The sequence below is a fragment of the Periplaneta americana genome, chromosome 17 (assembly GCF_040183065.1).
Source record: "Periplaneta americana isolate PAMFEO1 chromosome 17, P.americana_PAMFEO1_priV1, whole genome shotgun sequence".
NCBI classification, from domain to species: domain Eukaryota; kingdom Metazoa; phylum Arthropoda; class Insecta; order Blattodea; family Blattidae; genus Periplaneta; species Periplaneta americana.
In genome coordinates, this window is record NC_091133.1 from 1,304,752 (window position 1) to 1,324,375 (window position 19,624).

The following is a 19,624-nucleotide window of genomic DNA, read 5'->3' on the forward strand; positions in this document are numbered from 1 at the left end:
TACAAGATTTTAAAATTGGCCTATTCTATAATACTACAGAAATTAGTAAATAATATTTAAGCCTACATAGAACCATGTTTATATTTATTCTGCAGTTCACTTTATCCACTACACAAATCACTGGAATATTATTCTATCGACTGTGGAAGTCGTACGAACCTGCGCGTGTACGCCTTGTAAAAATTCTACACTATTTATACCCTCTTCAATCATTCTCTCAACGCTTCGAATCTAATCTCAATTGGGATACGCATCTATACTAATAATAAATCTGTAGCCGAAATTTTTCTGGTAATTTTCGATTTTCCAAAAAAAAAAAATAAATAATTGGTCCTAACATATATAATTAACCATCCTGAAACCGAAAATCGCTTTTTTGAAATTTTTGTTTCTATGTCTGTCTGTCTGTCTGTCTGTCTGTCTGTCTGTCTGTCTGTCTGTATGTTTGTTACCTTTTCATGCGATAATGGCTGAACCGATTTCGATGAAAATTGGAATATAAATTAAGTTCGTTGTAACTTAGATTTTAGGCTATATGGCATTCAAAATACTTTATTTAAAAGGGGGGTTATAAGGGGGTCTGAATTAAATAAATCGAAATATCTCGCTTATTATTGATTTTTCTGAAAAATGTTACATAACAAAAATTTCTTTAAACATCATTTCTGATAAGTTTTATTCTTTGAAAAATTTTGATTGGAATGATATTTAATGAGATAAATGAGTTTCAAAATTAAAATAACTGCCATCTAAGGCGGTGTAATGAAATAAGCAAATGAATTCGTCTATAAGGGGCCTTGGTCAACAACAATCGAAAGCTATGAATCATAGCCTACAGAGAATGTTTCTGTGTTTGTATGAAGTTATATCGGAAGCTAAATTAACCGATTTGTGTAATTAGTTATTATTTCACCATTGGAAAGTGTAGTTTCTCTATATGGACATAATAATATAATGTTATTACAGTAACTTCGGAGTGAATTGAGGACAGGTAAGATTAAAATAGCATCTTATGCACAAACAACTTGATAGGAAAATAATGTTTATCTCAGAGAATTAACGAACCACAAGAGTGTATTGATTTAGTATGCAGTAATAATGTATTAGCTTAGCATTCCATTATTTTGTAATCCAAATTTTAACTATGCTCAATTGAATCGTGTTAAAATACATAAAATACATAAGCATTAAATGCAATGCAAAAAAATTGGGTAATGAGCCGAGCAGATTATGTTGCGCTGTTGTAAAATAAAATTTGTTCCATCTGAGATTCAAGAGCCCCCCCATAACAAATTAAAAACTTACTTATCAGTGTACATCCGTTATCAACACATTTTTTATATAATATAAAATAATATAATGTAATATAATATAATATAATATAATATAATATAATATAATATAATATAATATAATATAATATAATATAATATAATATAATATAGTATAATATAATATAATATTATATAACATAAAGCCCGGTTGAGACGGTGCGTGTTTCTGTGATGGATTCCAAGGTGACTGCGCGGATGGGTCGCCTGCGTGGTCACTCACCATTAATAATGCGCTCTGGTGGCTCCGTGGATGGCTAGCTTGCTGGATTTCGAGGGTAGGTTCCTTGCTATTTTTCCTGCGTGCTTCTGTGCTGGTTCAGTGTTACCAAAATAGTTGTTCTCCAACTAAATCTTTTTTTTTATGTATTTCTTAGTTTCTAAGGATATAATAATCAAATATAGAACTTTAGTTGTTTTAAACTTCTTGTTTAATTGCTTTGTTGCAACATTTACTATTGTTAATGTAGAATTTTAGTTGTTTTCCACTTATGGTTAGTTTCTTATTTATCACGAGCGTTATCTAGACTGTTCTGGGACCTTGGGAGCGAGAAAACAACAGTGTGGATCAGCCTCGGGAAGGTTGTAGAAGCTACTACTTTAAGAGGAGAGGATGGTATTTTTGATGAAAAATTACTAGATTAAAAAAAAAATATATATATATATTCTTTAAAATACTCTGTGATATGTGTGGATCGCCATTTTTAAACTTCCTGCATTATGGATTTTTAAATCACTCGCCCACTTTTATTGTTGTTTCCGGTAAATTAAATTTTCAAAAAATTGTTTTTTTCTTTAAAATACCCTTTGATATGTGTGGAATACATTGCATAACATTTCGTGGGTATTTGTGCCCTTATCGGATGTTGAGACGTCATTTTTAAACTTCCTGCGCTATGGATTTTTAAATCACACGCCCGCTTTTATTGGTTTCCAGTAACTTCATTTATTTTGCTACATTGCCAGACAAAATGAATATAATTTCTGAACTATTAAAGATACATGCATGATATTAGAACACACATTCTTTGGACTATTAGGAAACTTTTCTCTGTAACAGAATTTTGTTAATTGATTTCATTTTAAAAATACGTGCGTTTGTTTGCAAGAAAGGAAATCAGAAAATTGTTATTAAATTTTAATTGTTTATTTTACCAACGTAGGGACTAATATCAAAATTCTGTTACAGACAGTTTGTAGAACATACTTTTGCAAATACATTGCAAAAACTGTTTGAATCTATCTTTAAAAACGGTTTAGATATATCGGTTTAGTACAATCCTGCATTGGGTATAATATAATATAATATAATATAATATAATATAATATAATATAATATAATATAATATAATATACGATAACATAACATAAGATAACATAACATAAGATAATATAATATAATATAGTATAACATAACATAACATAACATAATATAATATAATAAAAAATAATATAATATAATATAGTATAACATAACATAATAAAAAATAATATAATATAATATAATATAATATAAGATAACATAACATAAGATAATATAATATAATATAGTATAACATAACATAACATAATATAATAAAAAATAATATAATATATTAATTTAAGTTATTTGAAGGGTTCAGAACCATAGTGGCCCAAGCGCCATTTACTGAATACGTAGAAAACAAGGGTTAAAATTAAGTTATTATCATAATTCAATGGAAACATATAGCAAGTAAAATAAAGTATACACATTAAATCTAAATGATATGTCAGTCTTCATTAAAGTATGGATGTATGTAATAAAAATTAAGAAACATGTTGAAGGAATTGTCATTGCACCAAATGAGTGGTCTCTGGACCAAAATTATCGCATTTTAATTATTTAAATACAATTTAAATTAAGTAACATATTAAACGATTTATCCTTCTATCAAACACGAATCTTCCCTGGATCAAATGTCCTATTTTAATTATATAATTACTTTATATTTATTTCTAACGGGTGCAGAGGAGCACGCGGGTACGGCTACTATTAAATATACATGTAAGAAGGTATTCTCTATTCTCCATTCACATTATCATTATCCATATAAATTAAAACAGACGCTGGTACAGACACTCATTCTACCTCACTTCGATTATTGCGACGTTTTGTTCAGTTATCTCAGGATTGATTCCGCTCAGAAACTACAGCGTGTTCATAACATGTGCGTCTGCTTCATTTGTAATGTTCGATAATATGATCATATCTCACCTTCTTTCGAGAAGTTATCATGGCTTAGGTTACATGAGAGGAGAAATCTGCACTCACTTTCTCTCTTATATCGAATTATGCACACTTCATCCCCCTATTATTTATTCGCTCGTTTTCATACTCTCTCTCGCTATCATAATATTAATACTCGATCACAACGCGATAACACTCTAGGAATTCCACTTCACACATCATCACTGTATTCCTGATCTTTCACTGTTGCTACCTCTCGTCACTGGAACTCTCTGCCGCCTGAAGTCAAGGGCTGCCGAACATTGAAATCTTTCAAATCAAAGTTAGAAAATTATCTTATGACGAGCTGCCAAACTAACTTCCTATTATGACAAGTGTTGTATTGCATGTTTCCAAGTATTCACATTTTTTTATGTTCTAGTGATATTTGACTTATTTTATATTTTTGTTTTCATATTTTCCGATAATGGTATATCTGTAATGTGATAAGTTGAGCTATATATAATCATAATTTTCCTTACTGTGTGTACTTAAAAATATTGTATTCATTGTAGGCTTTGTACTACTACCACCACCACCACCACCACCACCACCACCACCACCACCACCACCACCACCACCACCACCACCACCACCACTACTACTACTACTACTACTACTATTATTATTATATATCATTATTATTATTATTATTATCAATAATTGTTTTATTTTTTTATACTTTGTACGTCTTATTTATTTTGACCTGCTGTTCACATTTTATTATGCTTTTTTCTTTCTTTCTGTATGTTATATATTAGGTCTGATTTCTTCTTACTTGTTGTTTACATTTTATTATTATTATCTTATTCACTTTTGTGTGTAAAATTGTAGTGTACTTTGTAAATTTGTAGTGTTTTTTGTAACGCAGTTTTACTCCTGGTTGAGTGTTAGAGAAGGCCGTATGGCCTTAACTCTGCCAGGTTAAATAAATCATTATTATTATTATTATTATTATTATTATTATTATTATTATTATTATTATTTATCAGATGCTTCTTTTCGAACTTCAAAATATCATCCGTATATCCCTCCATGATTTTCAGTCTATCAACTGTTCCTGCATCATGGATAGCCTCGTAATGAGCGTAGTTCGTTTACCGATTTCAACAATGCATACGGGCCAATTCATTCTGAGCATATTTTAGAGGTGTCCTTTTCTACTAGTTCTTCGAAAAGTACATGTTAATTAAAAGTAATGGAATTCGACATAATATGAAATAAAACATCGTACGTTACGAGAATTGAAAGTATTTCACGAATTAATTTCGAAATTTCGACCTCAGCTAAGCTTCGGACGTAAACACCTCAACTTATCACTAAAACCTCACTTTCAATCATTGTAACATAAATAACTATTCTGTTCCATTACTAACTTACAAAAGCGGTAGTATAAAATTCGATGTGACGTCACGCTTCTGTTCCTGTAAGTTCCGTAACACAATTTGTATGAACTAATGAAGGCAATCACAGATTAAAGACATTACATTACTCACCTTTCTGATAAAACTTCGCAGTCCTCCGCGATCTCTTCCAGCTTAATCTCGTCTTTCACTTTAACAACGCCAAATGTCTCATCCTGAAACCAATAAATATACCGCTAACAGACAAGAATGACAATGATAGATTGAAGAGGTAAGGACTATTAAAAAAGAACATCGTAGTCAAACCATAAACAAATGCACTCCTTCACCTCAAGGGATTGAGATTTGAGGCGCTAGATATTCATCCTCACGCTCTCCCTTTTGCTGTGGACCACAACGCCAAAGCTTTCGTGTGCATTGTTTGTAAACCTGATGATGTTACCATATTTACCCGAGCGACATGGCTCGTGTATTAAGCACGGGACTCGCATTGGGATGTCCACGGTTCAAATCCCCGGACCGACCAACCAACCTGACTGTGCTTTATCCGTGGTTATCCACAGTCATTTAGGCAAATGCCGGATTGGAAATGTCATTGCCACGGTCCATTTCTCTTCATGATCTTTTTTTTGGGGTTATTTTACGACGTTGTATCAACATCTACGTTATTTAGCATCTGAATGGTATGAAGGTGATAATGCCGGTGAAATGAGTCCGGGGTCCAGCACCGAAAATTACCTAGCATTTGCTCGTATTGGATTGAGGGAAAACCCCGGAAAAAAACTCAACCAGGTAACTTGCCCCGACCGGGATTCGAATCCGGGCCACCTGGTTTCGCGGCCAGACGCGCTGACCGTTACTCCACAGGTGTGAACAGTGCATAAGATATGGAGTTGTTAGCAGAAGAGGAGATGATACTAAGGGATATGCTACTGGAGCTAAATGACAGCTGTGAGCAGTATGGGTTGAAGATAAACGCCAATAATACAAAGACAATGGCCATAGGAAGAAAAGTAAAGAAGGTAGACTTGCAAATTCTAAAAGAGGCAGTAGAGCAAGTGGATAGCTTGAAATAGTTGGGGTGTACTATAAGCAGTAACATGAGCTGCTGCCAAGAAGTTAAAAGGAGAATAGCAATGGTAAAAGAAGCTTTTCATAAAAAAAGGAGCATCTTCTGTGGATCTGTGGAGAAATAACTAAGAAAGAGACTAGTGAAGTGCTCAGTGTGGAGTATAGCATTGAATGGCGCAGAAACATGGACATGAGGACGAAGTGAAGAGAAGTTGAGGGAAGCTCTGGAAGGAATGGTGAATGGGAGAAGAGTTCGGGGCAGAAGAAGATATCAGATGATAGACGACATTAAGATATATGGATCATATGATGAGACTAAGAGGAAGGTAGGAAATAGGCCTACTGGAGAATGCTGGGTTTGCAGTGAAATACCTGTTCTTGGGCACAACACTATGGATCAATGAATCAAAGTCAGGATAGGACTGTAAGAAGCTTTCCTCCCTGCAGGTGTTATCTGTCATCACTCATGACTTATAAAATAATAAAATACAATAAAGAAAAGAACTTTCGTACACCACACCGGTGAGATTATTGTGTGGGATGTCTAGTACCTCTGGTTTGTTGCTAAATATATTTTTCCTCAAACAAAATACACACTCTGAATTTTTGTTCCATTAGGGAAAAAAGTACGTCTATTATGCCAGTAAATTAGGAACTACAAAACCCTATGCTATGAATCTGTGAGGTGATGCCAAGCATCAGAAAGTAGTCTGTGTGAAATTGTGTGCAGTTGTTAGTGGTAAAAGCAGATGAACAAATTCGACTCACCTCAGATTCACGTTTCAATGCAGGAAGCGTAACTCCCACCGAAGTTTCCTCTATTTTAACTTCCCGTTTGAGAATGTAGCTGGAGTCCATGTTGTCCACAGTAGTCTGGGAATGACGCGGGGTCACATTTCCTTCCTGCGGAGTACAGAGCAATATCCTTTATTGTTCTTTGGAAGGTAACAGATTCTTGGAACACTTTACTCCAAGTCTGCATGTTAACTATATATTTTTTTCCGCGCATAATTAGGAATATCCTCTTTACACTACCTCTGACTGAGGTTCTGGTTGATATGTACATCTACGGGGACATCAATTTATTTTTACTAACATTACTAATATTAACCTGGCTATACCTTTGAATTAACGAACCGGAAACACCGTTTGCTACCCCTTTCCACGACTGGAGTTCGATGATACTAGCGTAGTATACAAACAAATCACTTTACTAGGTATAAGAGGAAAGAAAAGTAGTTCATCCTTTTACGCAAACTAGGAAATATCACGCTTTTGAGTTTGATAATTTTCATTAGGTTTTTGTTTAATCAAAATATAGTACAGTATTAACAATACTCACGAACTGAGCTGTCCATGTGGACGTATTCATTATGCAGTGTATATTATACTGTCTACAGCACATTAGCGTACAATATAGAGAATGAAGTTAAATTGAAAAATAATCATAATATGGATATTTAAACACATTTTTGAAAATGGTGGCCGTTCATTTCGATACAGACTTCAGTTCTTTTGTGCATATTATCGCACTATAGATTATTGTACCTAATTCCAATTAGCAGGTTCGTCCTTCGTACTAGTAACTCATGTTGAAATAATTTTGTACCTACTCTATAAAACAGTACCTTACGTACTGTAAATTGAATCTTCACTTCTGCCCGACTCACACAGATAATATTACTCAGACATGCTATCTACTGTCCGTCCAAGTGGTTACGTCGCCGGGTCGTAGAAAGGGAGGAAATCACGTGACAGTTAATTACTTAACGAGGCCCATTTAAGCTATTTTAAACAATTGTATGGCTATAATATTACGTAGACGTCAAATTCCTAACAGAAATTAAAGTTCTCAGAAAAGAGATAACACAGCCCAGCCACTAGCCTTTACAGAGAGGCGAACAGAAGCTGGTGGGGGAAACTGGGATGCGACGTTGGCAAACGGACGACAGTACCTGTGCGAAAATGATTCAATATTGAAAGCTCTTTCGTCACTGGAAAATGCAAACATATTTTTGGAATGTACTGTTCACTATGACCGTAAGGCTACTATGACTGTATATGCGATCTTGGATCTATGTGGAGGACGGTTGAACTTCATTAGTAGAAGGGGTGGGAGTGAAGTACATTAAAAAAATCAGGTACAATAAAAATTGAAGTAAAAATAAAATGACGTCCCTGTATTATCAGGCAATATATCTCACATATAAACTAACATAATTCAATTTAAATCCTGTCCAAATTCAACTTCACAAATTTCTAGCGCAATAATTAACAATAGATCCCTATTAGAAACAACAACAACAACAACCAAATTTCTTGGCTTAAAAATCGATAATGTGTTAAATTGGAAAAATCATATTAAAGAAATTCCCCCAAACTAAATTCAGCACGTTTTGCTATTAGATCTATGCAAAAGATAGTAAATATCAATACCTTAAAAACAATATACTTTGCATACTTCCACTCGGTAATGAGTTTTGGAATAATATTCTGGGGAAATTCCACAGATAGTAACAGTATATTCATATTACAAAAAAAGAGCAATTAGAATAATAGTAGGTGCCAAATCTAGGGAATCGTGTAGGACTATTAAAAAAAACTACAAATAATGCCCATGGCTTGTAGGTATATCTTTTCAATAATAATCATTAATAATAATCGTGAAAACTTTGTAACTAATTCAACAGTTCATAGCATAAATACACGTCAAAAAAATGACTTTCATACTCTATCAAAAAGGAGTGAGCTATAGGGCAGTAAAAATTTTTAATAGCCTCCCTATCGATATAAAAAATGACACTCAAAACATAAGATTACTTAGGGCCAAATTAAAGAAGTACCTAATTTCTCACGCCTTCTATTCTGTAGGTGAATTCATGACATTCAATAACGCTTCATGATTGATACTAAAACTTTGTGTTGTACTAGTAGACTATATTGTAAATCTCGTCTGTATATATTTCATCTAGACTGTGACTATAAATTACGAGTTTATAATAGTATTAAGTTTTTTGACTTGTTCCATATTCTAGCTGTAAGCAATGTATGAATACCATGGAATGTTAATGAATACAATATAGCTAATAGACCATGTATGCAATGGAGGTGGAAAGGAACTCGCCACCTTATCCCGTTATCTCCTGGGTTAGTTATCTCCTGAGTGATATCTCATTGGTGTTGCTTATGAGGTTCCAACCTGCCTTCAGACAGTTGACTAAACAACAAACACCAACTCTTTACACCTGAGAAGTTATAAAATTATAGGGTGCAATATTAATGCCCGGGCAACAACTTCTTTTCTTAATTGCAGGAGGCACAATTGTCCTGACTAAGCAAAACTGCACGCATCACATTGAAATGGACCAGCACAGCCGCATTAAGGTGATGGGACAGGAATAAATGCTCCTGGTGTGAGTGTTTGGGCGGCAATTCTTTCTGATGAGCTCAACGACCCTATTTTTTTGACCACACTGAAAATTACCTCGAAATGCTTCATGAAATAGTACCGAAACTCTCAAAAGAGTCCATCAGAATTAGAGTCTGGCTGGGCGGAAAAGAAGGCATACTGGCCTTAGCTCTGCCAGATTAAATAAATAAATAAATTATTATTATTATTATTATTATTATTATTATTATTATTATTATTATTATTATTATTATTATTAGACGTACCCTTGCGCTCCGCTGCACCCGTTAGAAATAAATATAAAGTAATTACATAATTAAAATAGAACATTTGATCCCGGGAACATTCGTGTTTGATAGAAGGATAAATCGTTTAATATGTTACTTAATTTAAATTGCATCCAAATAATTAAAATGCGATCATTTTGGTCCAGAGACCACTCATTGGTGCAATGACAATTCCTTTAACATGTTTCTTAATTTTTATTACATGCAACCATAGTTTAATGAAGATTGACATCATTTAGATTTAATGTGTATACTTTATTTTACTTGTTATAGGTTTCCACTGAATTATGGTAATAACTTAATTTTAACCATTGTTTTCTACGCATTCAGTAAATGGCGCTTGGGCCACTATGGTTCTGAAGCCTTCAAATAACTTAAATTATATTATATAATATTACATTACATATATTATATTATATTACATTATATTATATTACATTATATTATATCAGAAGTTACTGTAATAACATTATAGCATTATGTCTATCTAGAGAAACTACACTTTCCAATGGTGAAATAATAATTAATTATAGAAATCGGTTAATTTAGCTTCCGATATTACTTCATACAAACACAGAAACATTCTCTGTAGGCTATCTTTCATAGCTTTCGATTGTTGCTGTCCAAGGCCCCTTACAGACGAAGTCATTTGTTTTTTATTTCATTATACGGCCTTAGATGGCAGTTATTTTAATTTTAAAACTCATTTATCTCATTAAATATCAGTCCTATCAAACTTTTTCAAGGAATAAAACGTATCGCAAATTATTTTTAAAGAAACTTTTGTTATGCAACATTTTTCACAAAAATCAATAATAAGCGAGATATTTCGATTTATTTAATTCAGGCCCCCTTATAACCCCCCTTTTAAATAATGTATTTTTAATGCCATATAGCCTAAAATCTAAGTTACAACGAACATAATTTATATTCCAATTTTCATCGAAATCCGTTCATCCATTATCGCGTGAAAAGGTAACAAACATACATACAGACAGACATACAAACAAAAATTTCAAAAAAGCGATTTTCGGTTTCAGGGTGGTTAATTATATATGTTAGGACCAATTATTTTTGGAAAATCGTAAATTACCAGAAAAATTTCGGCTACAGATTTATTATTAGTATAGATTATTATTATTATTATTATTATTATTATTATTATTATTATTATTATTATTATTATTTGAACACCTACGACTTGTTCAGGAGAAAATAAAATGGCAACAAAATGATGAAGCCGTCACTGTGGACTGATTGTGAACAACTTATTTAATTGAAAAAACTGATCGGCAGATCTCTTGCCATAGAATATCCTCCTTGTTCACGATATCTCACTTTAGTACTACAGGACAGAGTTTATGCACTGAAAATTCGTGATGTGGAACATTTAAAGAAACATATTCAATTTGAATTAGGAAACTTACCCTCGTAAAAGATTTGTGGCAGCATTTGTTTTTGCAATAAACAGATATGTACAGTATATATATTTTTACTTGGTTATTTAACGACGCTGTATCAACTACGAGGTTCTTTAGCCTCAATGGAGTTGATAATAGCAAGATGGTATTTGACGAGATGAGGCCGAAGGTTCGCCATAGATTACCTGACATTCTCCTTACGGTTGGGGAAACCTCGGAAAAAAACTCAACCAGGTAATCAGCCCGAGCGGGAATCGAACCCATGCCCAAGCGCAACTCCGGATCGGCAGGCAAGCAACTCAGCCATCTGAGCTAGGCTAGTGGCCTCTAATATTGGCTTCGCAATGAGAAAGATTTTTTATTTCAGTAGGTTATTTTACGACGCTTTATCAACATCTTAGGTTATTTAGCGTCTGAATGAGATGAAGGTGATAATGCCCGTGAAATGAGTCCGGGGTCCAGCACCGAAAGTTACCCAGCATTTGCTCATATTGGGTTGAGGGAAAACCCAATCAGAAAGAAGATGAACACTTTTTAGTAGGTATCGAAGTATCTAACATAGATTAAAAATCCTTCTTGTAATGTTATCTGTATGGGATTACGTTTGTGACAATATATTACGATACGGGTTGCGAGGAAAAGCTTGAAAAACGAAGTGAGCGAGTTTTTCATTTTCTGAGATATTGTAATGCACTTCAAAAAGGTGTACTGTACAGTACTTTTTGCACCACAGTCTATTTTTAAAATATTGATATTCAGTACATACGTACATTAGACTATGAACAGCTGACTGATTCTCAGCAAGAACTTTGTCATAGATGTCGGTAGATGGCAGGAGTAGTTGTAATTAGAACCCTAGAGCAGTTATTTGTAATATGTTAACTTACTTATCTAGGTTTATAATCCTGAATTCAGTAAAATCAACTTCCGATAGTGACGGCCATTTGCTGTAACGACGAAAATCATACCATAGTGAGGAAATGAAAGTTTTGTAGAATATTAATAATATAATTTGTCAACTGACTAATGAAAGCTTATTATAGACATTTACTTTGCCTGCATACATTGCATAGGACAGGGTAGAAGATAATATATTAATAAATTTCTTTATTTTCGGTGTATGTGTTGTGTACGTGTATGTATGTGTGATCACACGCACGAACGTAAATAAATCAATCACCTCTCACAGACGTCTTTATGCGTGCTTAACAAAGTTTATAAAAAGAAACGCAATTGACAATACCGGTATTACCTTCACAAGCTAGATTCAAATTCATGAAGTTTATAAATTATAAACAAAGGATGAGAGAATTTAACTACTCATCATTGAAGTTTATGGACTCAAATAGCAGAGTAAATGCTGCATAAAGAAGAAATTAATTTATTTTTTAACCGCAAAGTTTTCATGGGAAATGAAATCTCAGTAACAAAGTGAGGCGTGAGTTTCAATAACATAAAATATGATAAATTAACAGTACATTATGCAACGAGCCTATAATGATAGTAATTAAGAATCGAGTATGGATATTTATGAAACGAGCGCAAGCGAGTTTCATAATTTTCATACGAGCTTCTTAATTACCATTATAGGCGAGTTTCATACGACTTTTTATGCTCGACCATATTTTTAACTTGAAATTACCGGTATTCAGATGTATACATTTTATTTGTATCTGACAAGATCGGAAGTGACCTTGTTCCAAGTCATGAATTGTGAGATGTGCGCAGACGCGAAAGTATTGATTTTTTCCGAGGAACAATAATGTCATTGACCTTGACGTAGTCCCGTTAAACTTGATAATATTATAATATTATAACCTTGATTATTGAATTCGACATTGAAAAACGAGATGACAAATTGAATTTATTTGAATATTATTTACAATTAACGCTAATTATTATAGTAACAGAACATAACCTTCTGCGACAGTATTGGATTTCCAGCCTCCGTGACTTTTCGCTAATTCTCTTTCGATTGCATATCCGAGAATAATCGATACTTGCGGTTTTATAACGGTACAAAGCTGACTTGTCATTGGCTGAACACATGTAAGCCGAGTTATCATTGGCTGAAGACCTGTACTTTAATGAGTAGGTGTACTTTAATGACATGCATTAAAGGACTGCTACCAGGTGTATAATTACTACATTTCGGCATGGTCGAGCATAAAGTATATTACTACAGTGGCTGTGTAACAATTAGTAAATGAAAATAAGTATAAAACAGAAACAAAGGTTGAAGTTGTTGGATTCGAATGAAAGGTCTATTCACACTTACACCTAGTGAAGTATTTGCCTCTTCTACAGCCAATGAGTCAACGTCAGGTTCCATTTTGATCACGTCCATTACAACTGAAAGAAAGTAAAAAAATCAGCTGTTTGCTATATCTGAGCTTTTCGAAATGCCTTTAATGAAACTGCAACTTACGACATGCTTATTCAAAAGGAAACATGTCATATGAAGGGTTTATTATATATGTAAAAAAAAAACATTGCATACGCTATCAATACTATTGAAACTTTCTCATATTTATCTTATAAAATATTATATTAAAATTCCACTCTCACCATTAATAGTTCAGGTAACTGTTCACAAAATCAATATACGGTAATTATGTAGTAAGCATGGGCCAGGCTGTCTTCCCTCAATAGAGGTCCAGGGTACATACATTACCAAATATATAGGCTACATACCAGCAGAGTTTAAGCTAAAAAAAAAATAAATAATTGTCGCAGAAAACCACAAATGAAAAATTATATCTGTGCAAATTGCGAAAAGGTTGTGGAATATTATAAATAAAAGATAAAATTAATAAAGTACCGGTATACACAAACAAAAAGTTATGTAATTTGTTTCTTGGAGTTTTATTACCTACTTTCAATCCATCTTGCCACAATCTAGATATACTTATGTAAGTAAATATTAGACGCAGATATGCTTAGTATCAATTACTGCTGAATTTACATCACATTAATATACGTTACTCTATGGACACTCGGAACATTTAAATTATTTACGTGTAGGCCCTTCAAGATGTATTGTTAGCAGAGTGCTAACTCTTCTTACTGAAAGGCAGTTTCTAATTCCAGTTTTTACAAGATTCACGCAACTAAATCCTCGCTCACAATTCACAGTATGGGATGGAATACAATTCAATTACTTAGAAGAAATTCTTCACTTAACGTGTTAACTTACATGAACTGTACCACCCCTTAGAAATCCATTCCTGAACACCTACTGCTCAATATCTTTTTGAACATTGCCCATGCCATTAGCATTTAATTTAATTTCAGATCAGTTCAAACACATCTGTGATTTCATTTTCTTCATTACCTTCTTCGTTTCTGAAGTCCAATGTGGTTGTCGCATTTATGCACATTTACATTGAACGTTTGTTGCCAGTGGCGGCTCGTGAACTTGTGGATTGGGAGAGCTGCAGTAGATTTTGGTGCATACAAATTTTACTTCTCGACACCATTACTAATAAGTGTAGGACAAAAATAAATGCACTACATATCGAAAAACCAAAACTTTCACACTTAGTTGGGAGATGTCTGTGGTATCACTTGCTAATCGCTAAAAAAAACTAATACCATCAATTTCAGTCTGAATTTCTGATCGGCAGAAAATAATTTTTGAGAGGCTCGTTTAGATTACTCACGGACTTTAGCATCAGCATGTCCCCTAAGGGGAAGTTCAGATAGGCCACAAAACTTAATATAATCAATATTTTTAAAAATAATTTCACGATTTTTTTCTCACTTCTTGATTATGTTTGAGAATGTTTGTTCTGTTCGTTTCACTTAATTGCGCAGAAATATTAGTTTTTCCTAACATAGCCTATGAAACAACATTTTTCAAGTGAGATTGCGAAGATTCGTGCTTTTTAATTTTTAGAGGCGAATGTCCTAAGGGCCGTATTCATAAACGAGACTTTGGACGAAGTCTTCCCAAAGTCGACTTTCGTAGTAAAGTTTAACTTTGTTAAAAGTCCTATTCATAGACAATCCTTCTGAGACTTTGACTTTGTCGCCGGTAAGTTGAGATTTGACGATCTTGTTCTAATGTTGGCAATCACAATCACTGCCTTCTAAACGAATTAAATTAATAGATAGTTGAAATAAAGTAGGCACTGCCACAATCGAAGCCATCTTTTGAGTCACAAATCAATGAAACAATTGAACATCGGTACATGTTAAGCGATTTTTAACCGTTCTTGCTGCTTTACATAAGAATAATTATTCGTGGGCTTAGTATGAAACTAACGTAAGTAAAAAAATTGACATTTTTATATCTTTACACCAATAGATAATAATTCGTTCTTCTACTTGGTCACAAAAAATCGTAACTGTTTCGAACAGTCTTGTACTCGTATATAATACAATAAAATTCGTAACTACAAAACATGATGATATAGTTCATCTGAAATAGTATTGCCTGCTAAGAATTTTGTTGTGAACAAAACATCTATTGTAGTTAGGTTAGGTTCACATGAAGCCCTCGAATTATTTCATTATAAAATAATTTTTTTCTGAAAATAAGGAAGATAAGAAGATGCCACTAATGATAGATTACTTAAAAATTAATTGAAATAAATATTCAGAAAACATTATTATGACGACCGCAGGATTATAAACTAACTGCATATCCAACTGTATAACATAATTATCCTCTATAGAATTAAATAGTCAAATCATTATTAAGCCATGAATTACCTGTAGCGTAAAATCGCGATGAAATAAGAAATTCAAATATGGGTGGAACAGATAATCCTCTTTGATTTTTATTCATCAATGAATGTTGAAACATGACGAGGATATCTAATACTGTCTGTTTATTAAATCTGTACCTTGATATAAATTTATTATCTGTATCTAATAATACGCTAAGGAACATGAACAGGTTTAGATGCCCTCAATATTCTCGGAAAATTCAACAATTTTCCAAATATCAGCCATTTTCCTTATGTCCACGAACGAAAGTCAAAGTCAAAGTCTAGATTTTCGGCGACTTCGAAGTAAAGTCACGATTGAAGTTTACTTTCGTCAAAGCGTCGACTGTGAATAGGAAAATGGTGACTTTGTACTTTCCAAAGTCTCGTCTATGAATACGACCCTAAATCTGTCACACCACTCCTAGTCTATGTAGTATCACCACCGAAGAGGAGTCAACCACAAATGTTCAACTTAAATTTCACTGTTACACTTCCTTACATATATGCACTATTTCGGCTGGATGAAGCTTGAGTAAGATTTAAGTCGGGTAACGAACGACCCTTTAATTTCACTTCATTACATCAATCTTCTCCGCAAGGGAAAGTTGAGAAAAATAAAATTAATATTCTGTAATTCACACACACTCATGCTTGCACATTTGCACTGGTTAAGTTACGGTACGGAAAAGAAGACTCTTTCGTATTTTACGTGCTATATCGAAAGGATTATACTCGTGCAATCGTTTTGAGTTAAGGCAGGTTCTGCTGGAGGCTAGATATATACGAAATAATAAGGCAAAAGAGACTATTAATTTCGTTATATTAACTCTATAAGTTTCTACAACAATAAGTATGTGAAGAGAAAATAAAAATTTTGCCATTTGGTTTCAAGGGAATAGAGAATCCATTTGACGTAGCATTACAATAATGGTGTGGGAGTTGGAGGAAAGATCTTCTTCCCTTGTCGCCTGGCTCTGCAAGCCACGGCAGCAAAATATGGGTTTTACAGTTTCCCTCTGCTTCCCTTCACCTCTCTACCCCCTGACCATGCAAGACACACTCTCTGTGAGCTGTCCCACCCTGCAGATCCCAGGACGACTTTGAATGAAGTGTCAATTCCAATACAATCGACGCGCAAAAAGATTATGCATAAGATAATAGTGCATATTCCCGGCCAGATGAAATATAAAGCAATTTACCAATAAAAGCTGTAACAATTGTAATATATCTCTGTGTAATCAGTTATTCATAGGTTTCAAAAAGGCATCTGACTCGGTTAAGAGAGAAATTTTATATAATATTCTTATTGAATTTGGTATTCCCAAGAAACTAGTTCGATTAATTCAAATGTGTCTCAGTGAAACGTACAGCAGAGTTCGTATAGGCCAGTTTCTGTTAGATGCGTTTCCAATTCACTGTGGGCTAAAGCAAGGAGATGCACTATCACCTTTACTTTTTAACTTTGCTCTAGAGTATGCCATTAGTAAAGTCCAGGATAACAGAGAGGGTTTGGAATTGAACGGGGTACATCAGCAGCTTGTCTATGGGGATGACGTGAGAAAATCCACAAACGATTAGGGAAAACACGGGAATTTTACTTGAAGCAACTACAGAGATAGGTTTGGAAGTAAGTCCCGAAAAGACAAAGTATATGATTATATCTTGTGACGAGAATATTGTACGAAATGGAAATATAAAAATTGGAAATTTATCTTTTGAAGAAGTGGAGAAGTTCAAATATCTTGGAGCAACAGTAAAAAAATATAAATGATATTCGGGAGGAAATTAAACACAGAATAAATATGGGAAATGCCTGTTATTATTCGGTTGAGAAGCTTTTATCATCTAGTCTGCTGTCAAAAAATCTGAAAGTTACAGTTTATAAAACAGTTATATTACCGGTTGTTCTTTATGGTTGTGATACTTGGACTGTCACTCTGAGAGAGGAACATAGGTTAAGGGTGTTTGAGAATAAGGTTCTTAGGAAAATATTTGGGGCTAAGAGGGATGAAGTTACAGGAGAATGGAGACAGTTGCACAACACAGAACTGCACGCATTGTATTCTTCACCTGACATAATTAGGAACATTAAATCCAGACGTTTGAGATGGGCAGGGCATGTAGCACGTAAGGGCGAATCCAGAAATGCATATAGAGTGTTAGTTGGGAGACCAGAGGGAAAAAGACCTTTAGGAAGGCCGAGACGTAGATGGGAAGATAATATTAAAATGGATTTGAGGGAGGTGGGATATGATCTAGGGACTGGATTAGTCTTGCTCAGGATAGGGACTGATGGCGGGCTTATGTGAGGGCGGCAATGAACCTCCGGGTTCCTTAAAAGCCATAAGTAAGTATATCTCTGTGTACAATGTGCAGTGATGAAGCGTTTCCCTCATAACCCATAAACTTGGTAACTTTTTCATGTTCTCTCTCTTTTATTTTATTGCTGAAACTCATGTTTACAATATCATGCTCTTTCAACTACATTCCTTAATAAACAATATTTTTGTTTTAATTTGTGTTAAATGTTTGACCATTTTTTAAAATGAACTTATTTTTTGTCAGACAATCTATTAAAAGATAATAGAGAAGTGATTTTGCACCATATTGTAGACATGACATGCATAAATACACACAAAAAATTTTCATCACAGAATGTTGAATACCTTTTGAGTTATGAGGGAAACGCTTCATCACTGCACAGTGAACAGTGAATTTAAAAATATATATATATATATATATATATATATATATATATATATATATATATATATAACTACTGACGGAGTCGCCATGGGTTCTCCGCTTTCACCAGCCATCTCCAACTACTATATGGAGCATCTGGAGCATGAAATACTAGCTACAGCGCCATTAAAGCCTACACATTTCTTCAGATACGTAGACGATACGTTCGTCATCTGGCCTCATGGACAAGACACATTACCAGATTTTCTCAGGCATATAAACAGTCTACGACCCCAGATCCAGTTCACTATGGAGGTTGAAACGAACGGTGTAACTCCCATTTCTGGACATCCTTATCTCCAGAAATAACAACGGATCTCTGGGCCATGCGGTATACCGTAAACCCACACACACCAACTTGTACCTGAACGCGAATAGTTTCCATCACAAAGCGCAGCGGATGGGCATACTTAACACACTGGCCCATAGAGCAGTCTCTATATCGGACCCGGAGCAATTAGACACTGAATTTCAACACCTGAAGCTCACCCTCCAGCAGAATGGATATTTGGCTAAAGACATCGGGGCCTCTTTGAACAGAGCAAGACACGAGAAGCAGGAGCAGCAGCCCATCACGGACTCACTAGAAGCGGAAAAACCAGCCACAGCCTGTCTACCATTCACAGGGAAGTTGTCGGGAAAGATAAGCAGACTGCTCCACAAGCATGGAATAAAAACAATCCACAAACCTCCGCCAAAAATCAGGAACAAGGTCAGATCAGTAAAAGACGATCTAGGCCTCAGAGTACCAGGGATCTACCGCATCCCGTGTGAATGTGATGCGGCTTACATTGGTCAGACTGGACGCACAATAGCGACGCGTCTTTCGGAACATCAAAGAAGCATCAGATTAATGCAGCCCGAAAAATCCGGATTGGCTGAACATTGCATTGAAAAAAGCCATAGGACTAATTTCAATAACGCCGAGGTCCTGGTAAAATGTGCGGGCTATTGGGATAGAAGAGTAAAAGAAACCCTGGCCATAGCGGCGGAACGCGGTAACCTGACGGTATCCAAGGTATTATATTGCAGC

General features: G+C 34.4%; 1 protein-coding gene across 4 annotated transcripts in view; it reads right to left on the reverse strand.

The window, feature by feature from the left end:
• LOC138693491 (uncharacterized) overlaps window positions 1-19,624 on the reverse strand; it is a 64,380-nt gene that overhangs the window by 9,213 nt on the left and 35,543 nt on the right. For all 4 annotated transcript variants that reach the window (XM_069817497.1, XM_069817496.1, XM_069817494.1 and 1 more), the window contains 3 exons: window positions 13,410-13,483; window positions 6,783-6,917; window positions 5,076-5,158 (listed from right to left, as the gene is read on the reverse strand). In XM_069817497.1, the coding sequence (XP_069673598.1) occupies window positions 5,076-5,158; window positions 6,783-6,917; window positions 13,410-13,478 (287 nt within the window). In that variant the 5' untranslated portion in view covers window positions 13,479-13,483. The remainder of the gene's footprint in view (window positions 1-5,075; window positions 5,159-6,782; window positions 6,918-13,409; window positions 13,484-19,624) is intronic.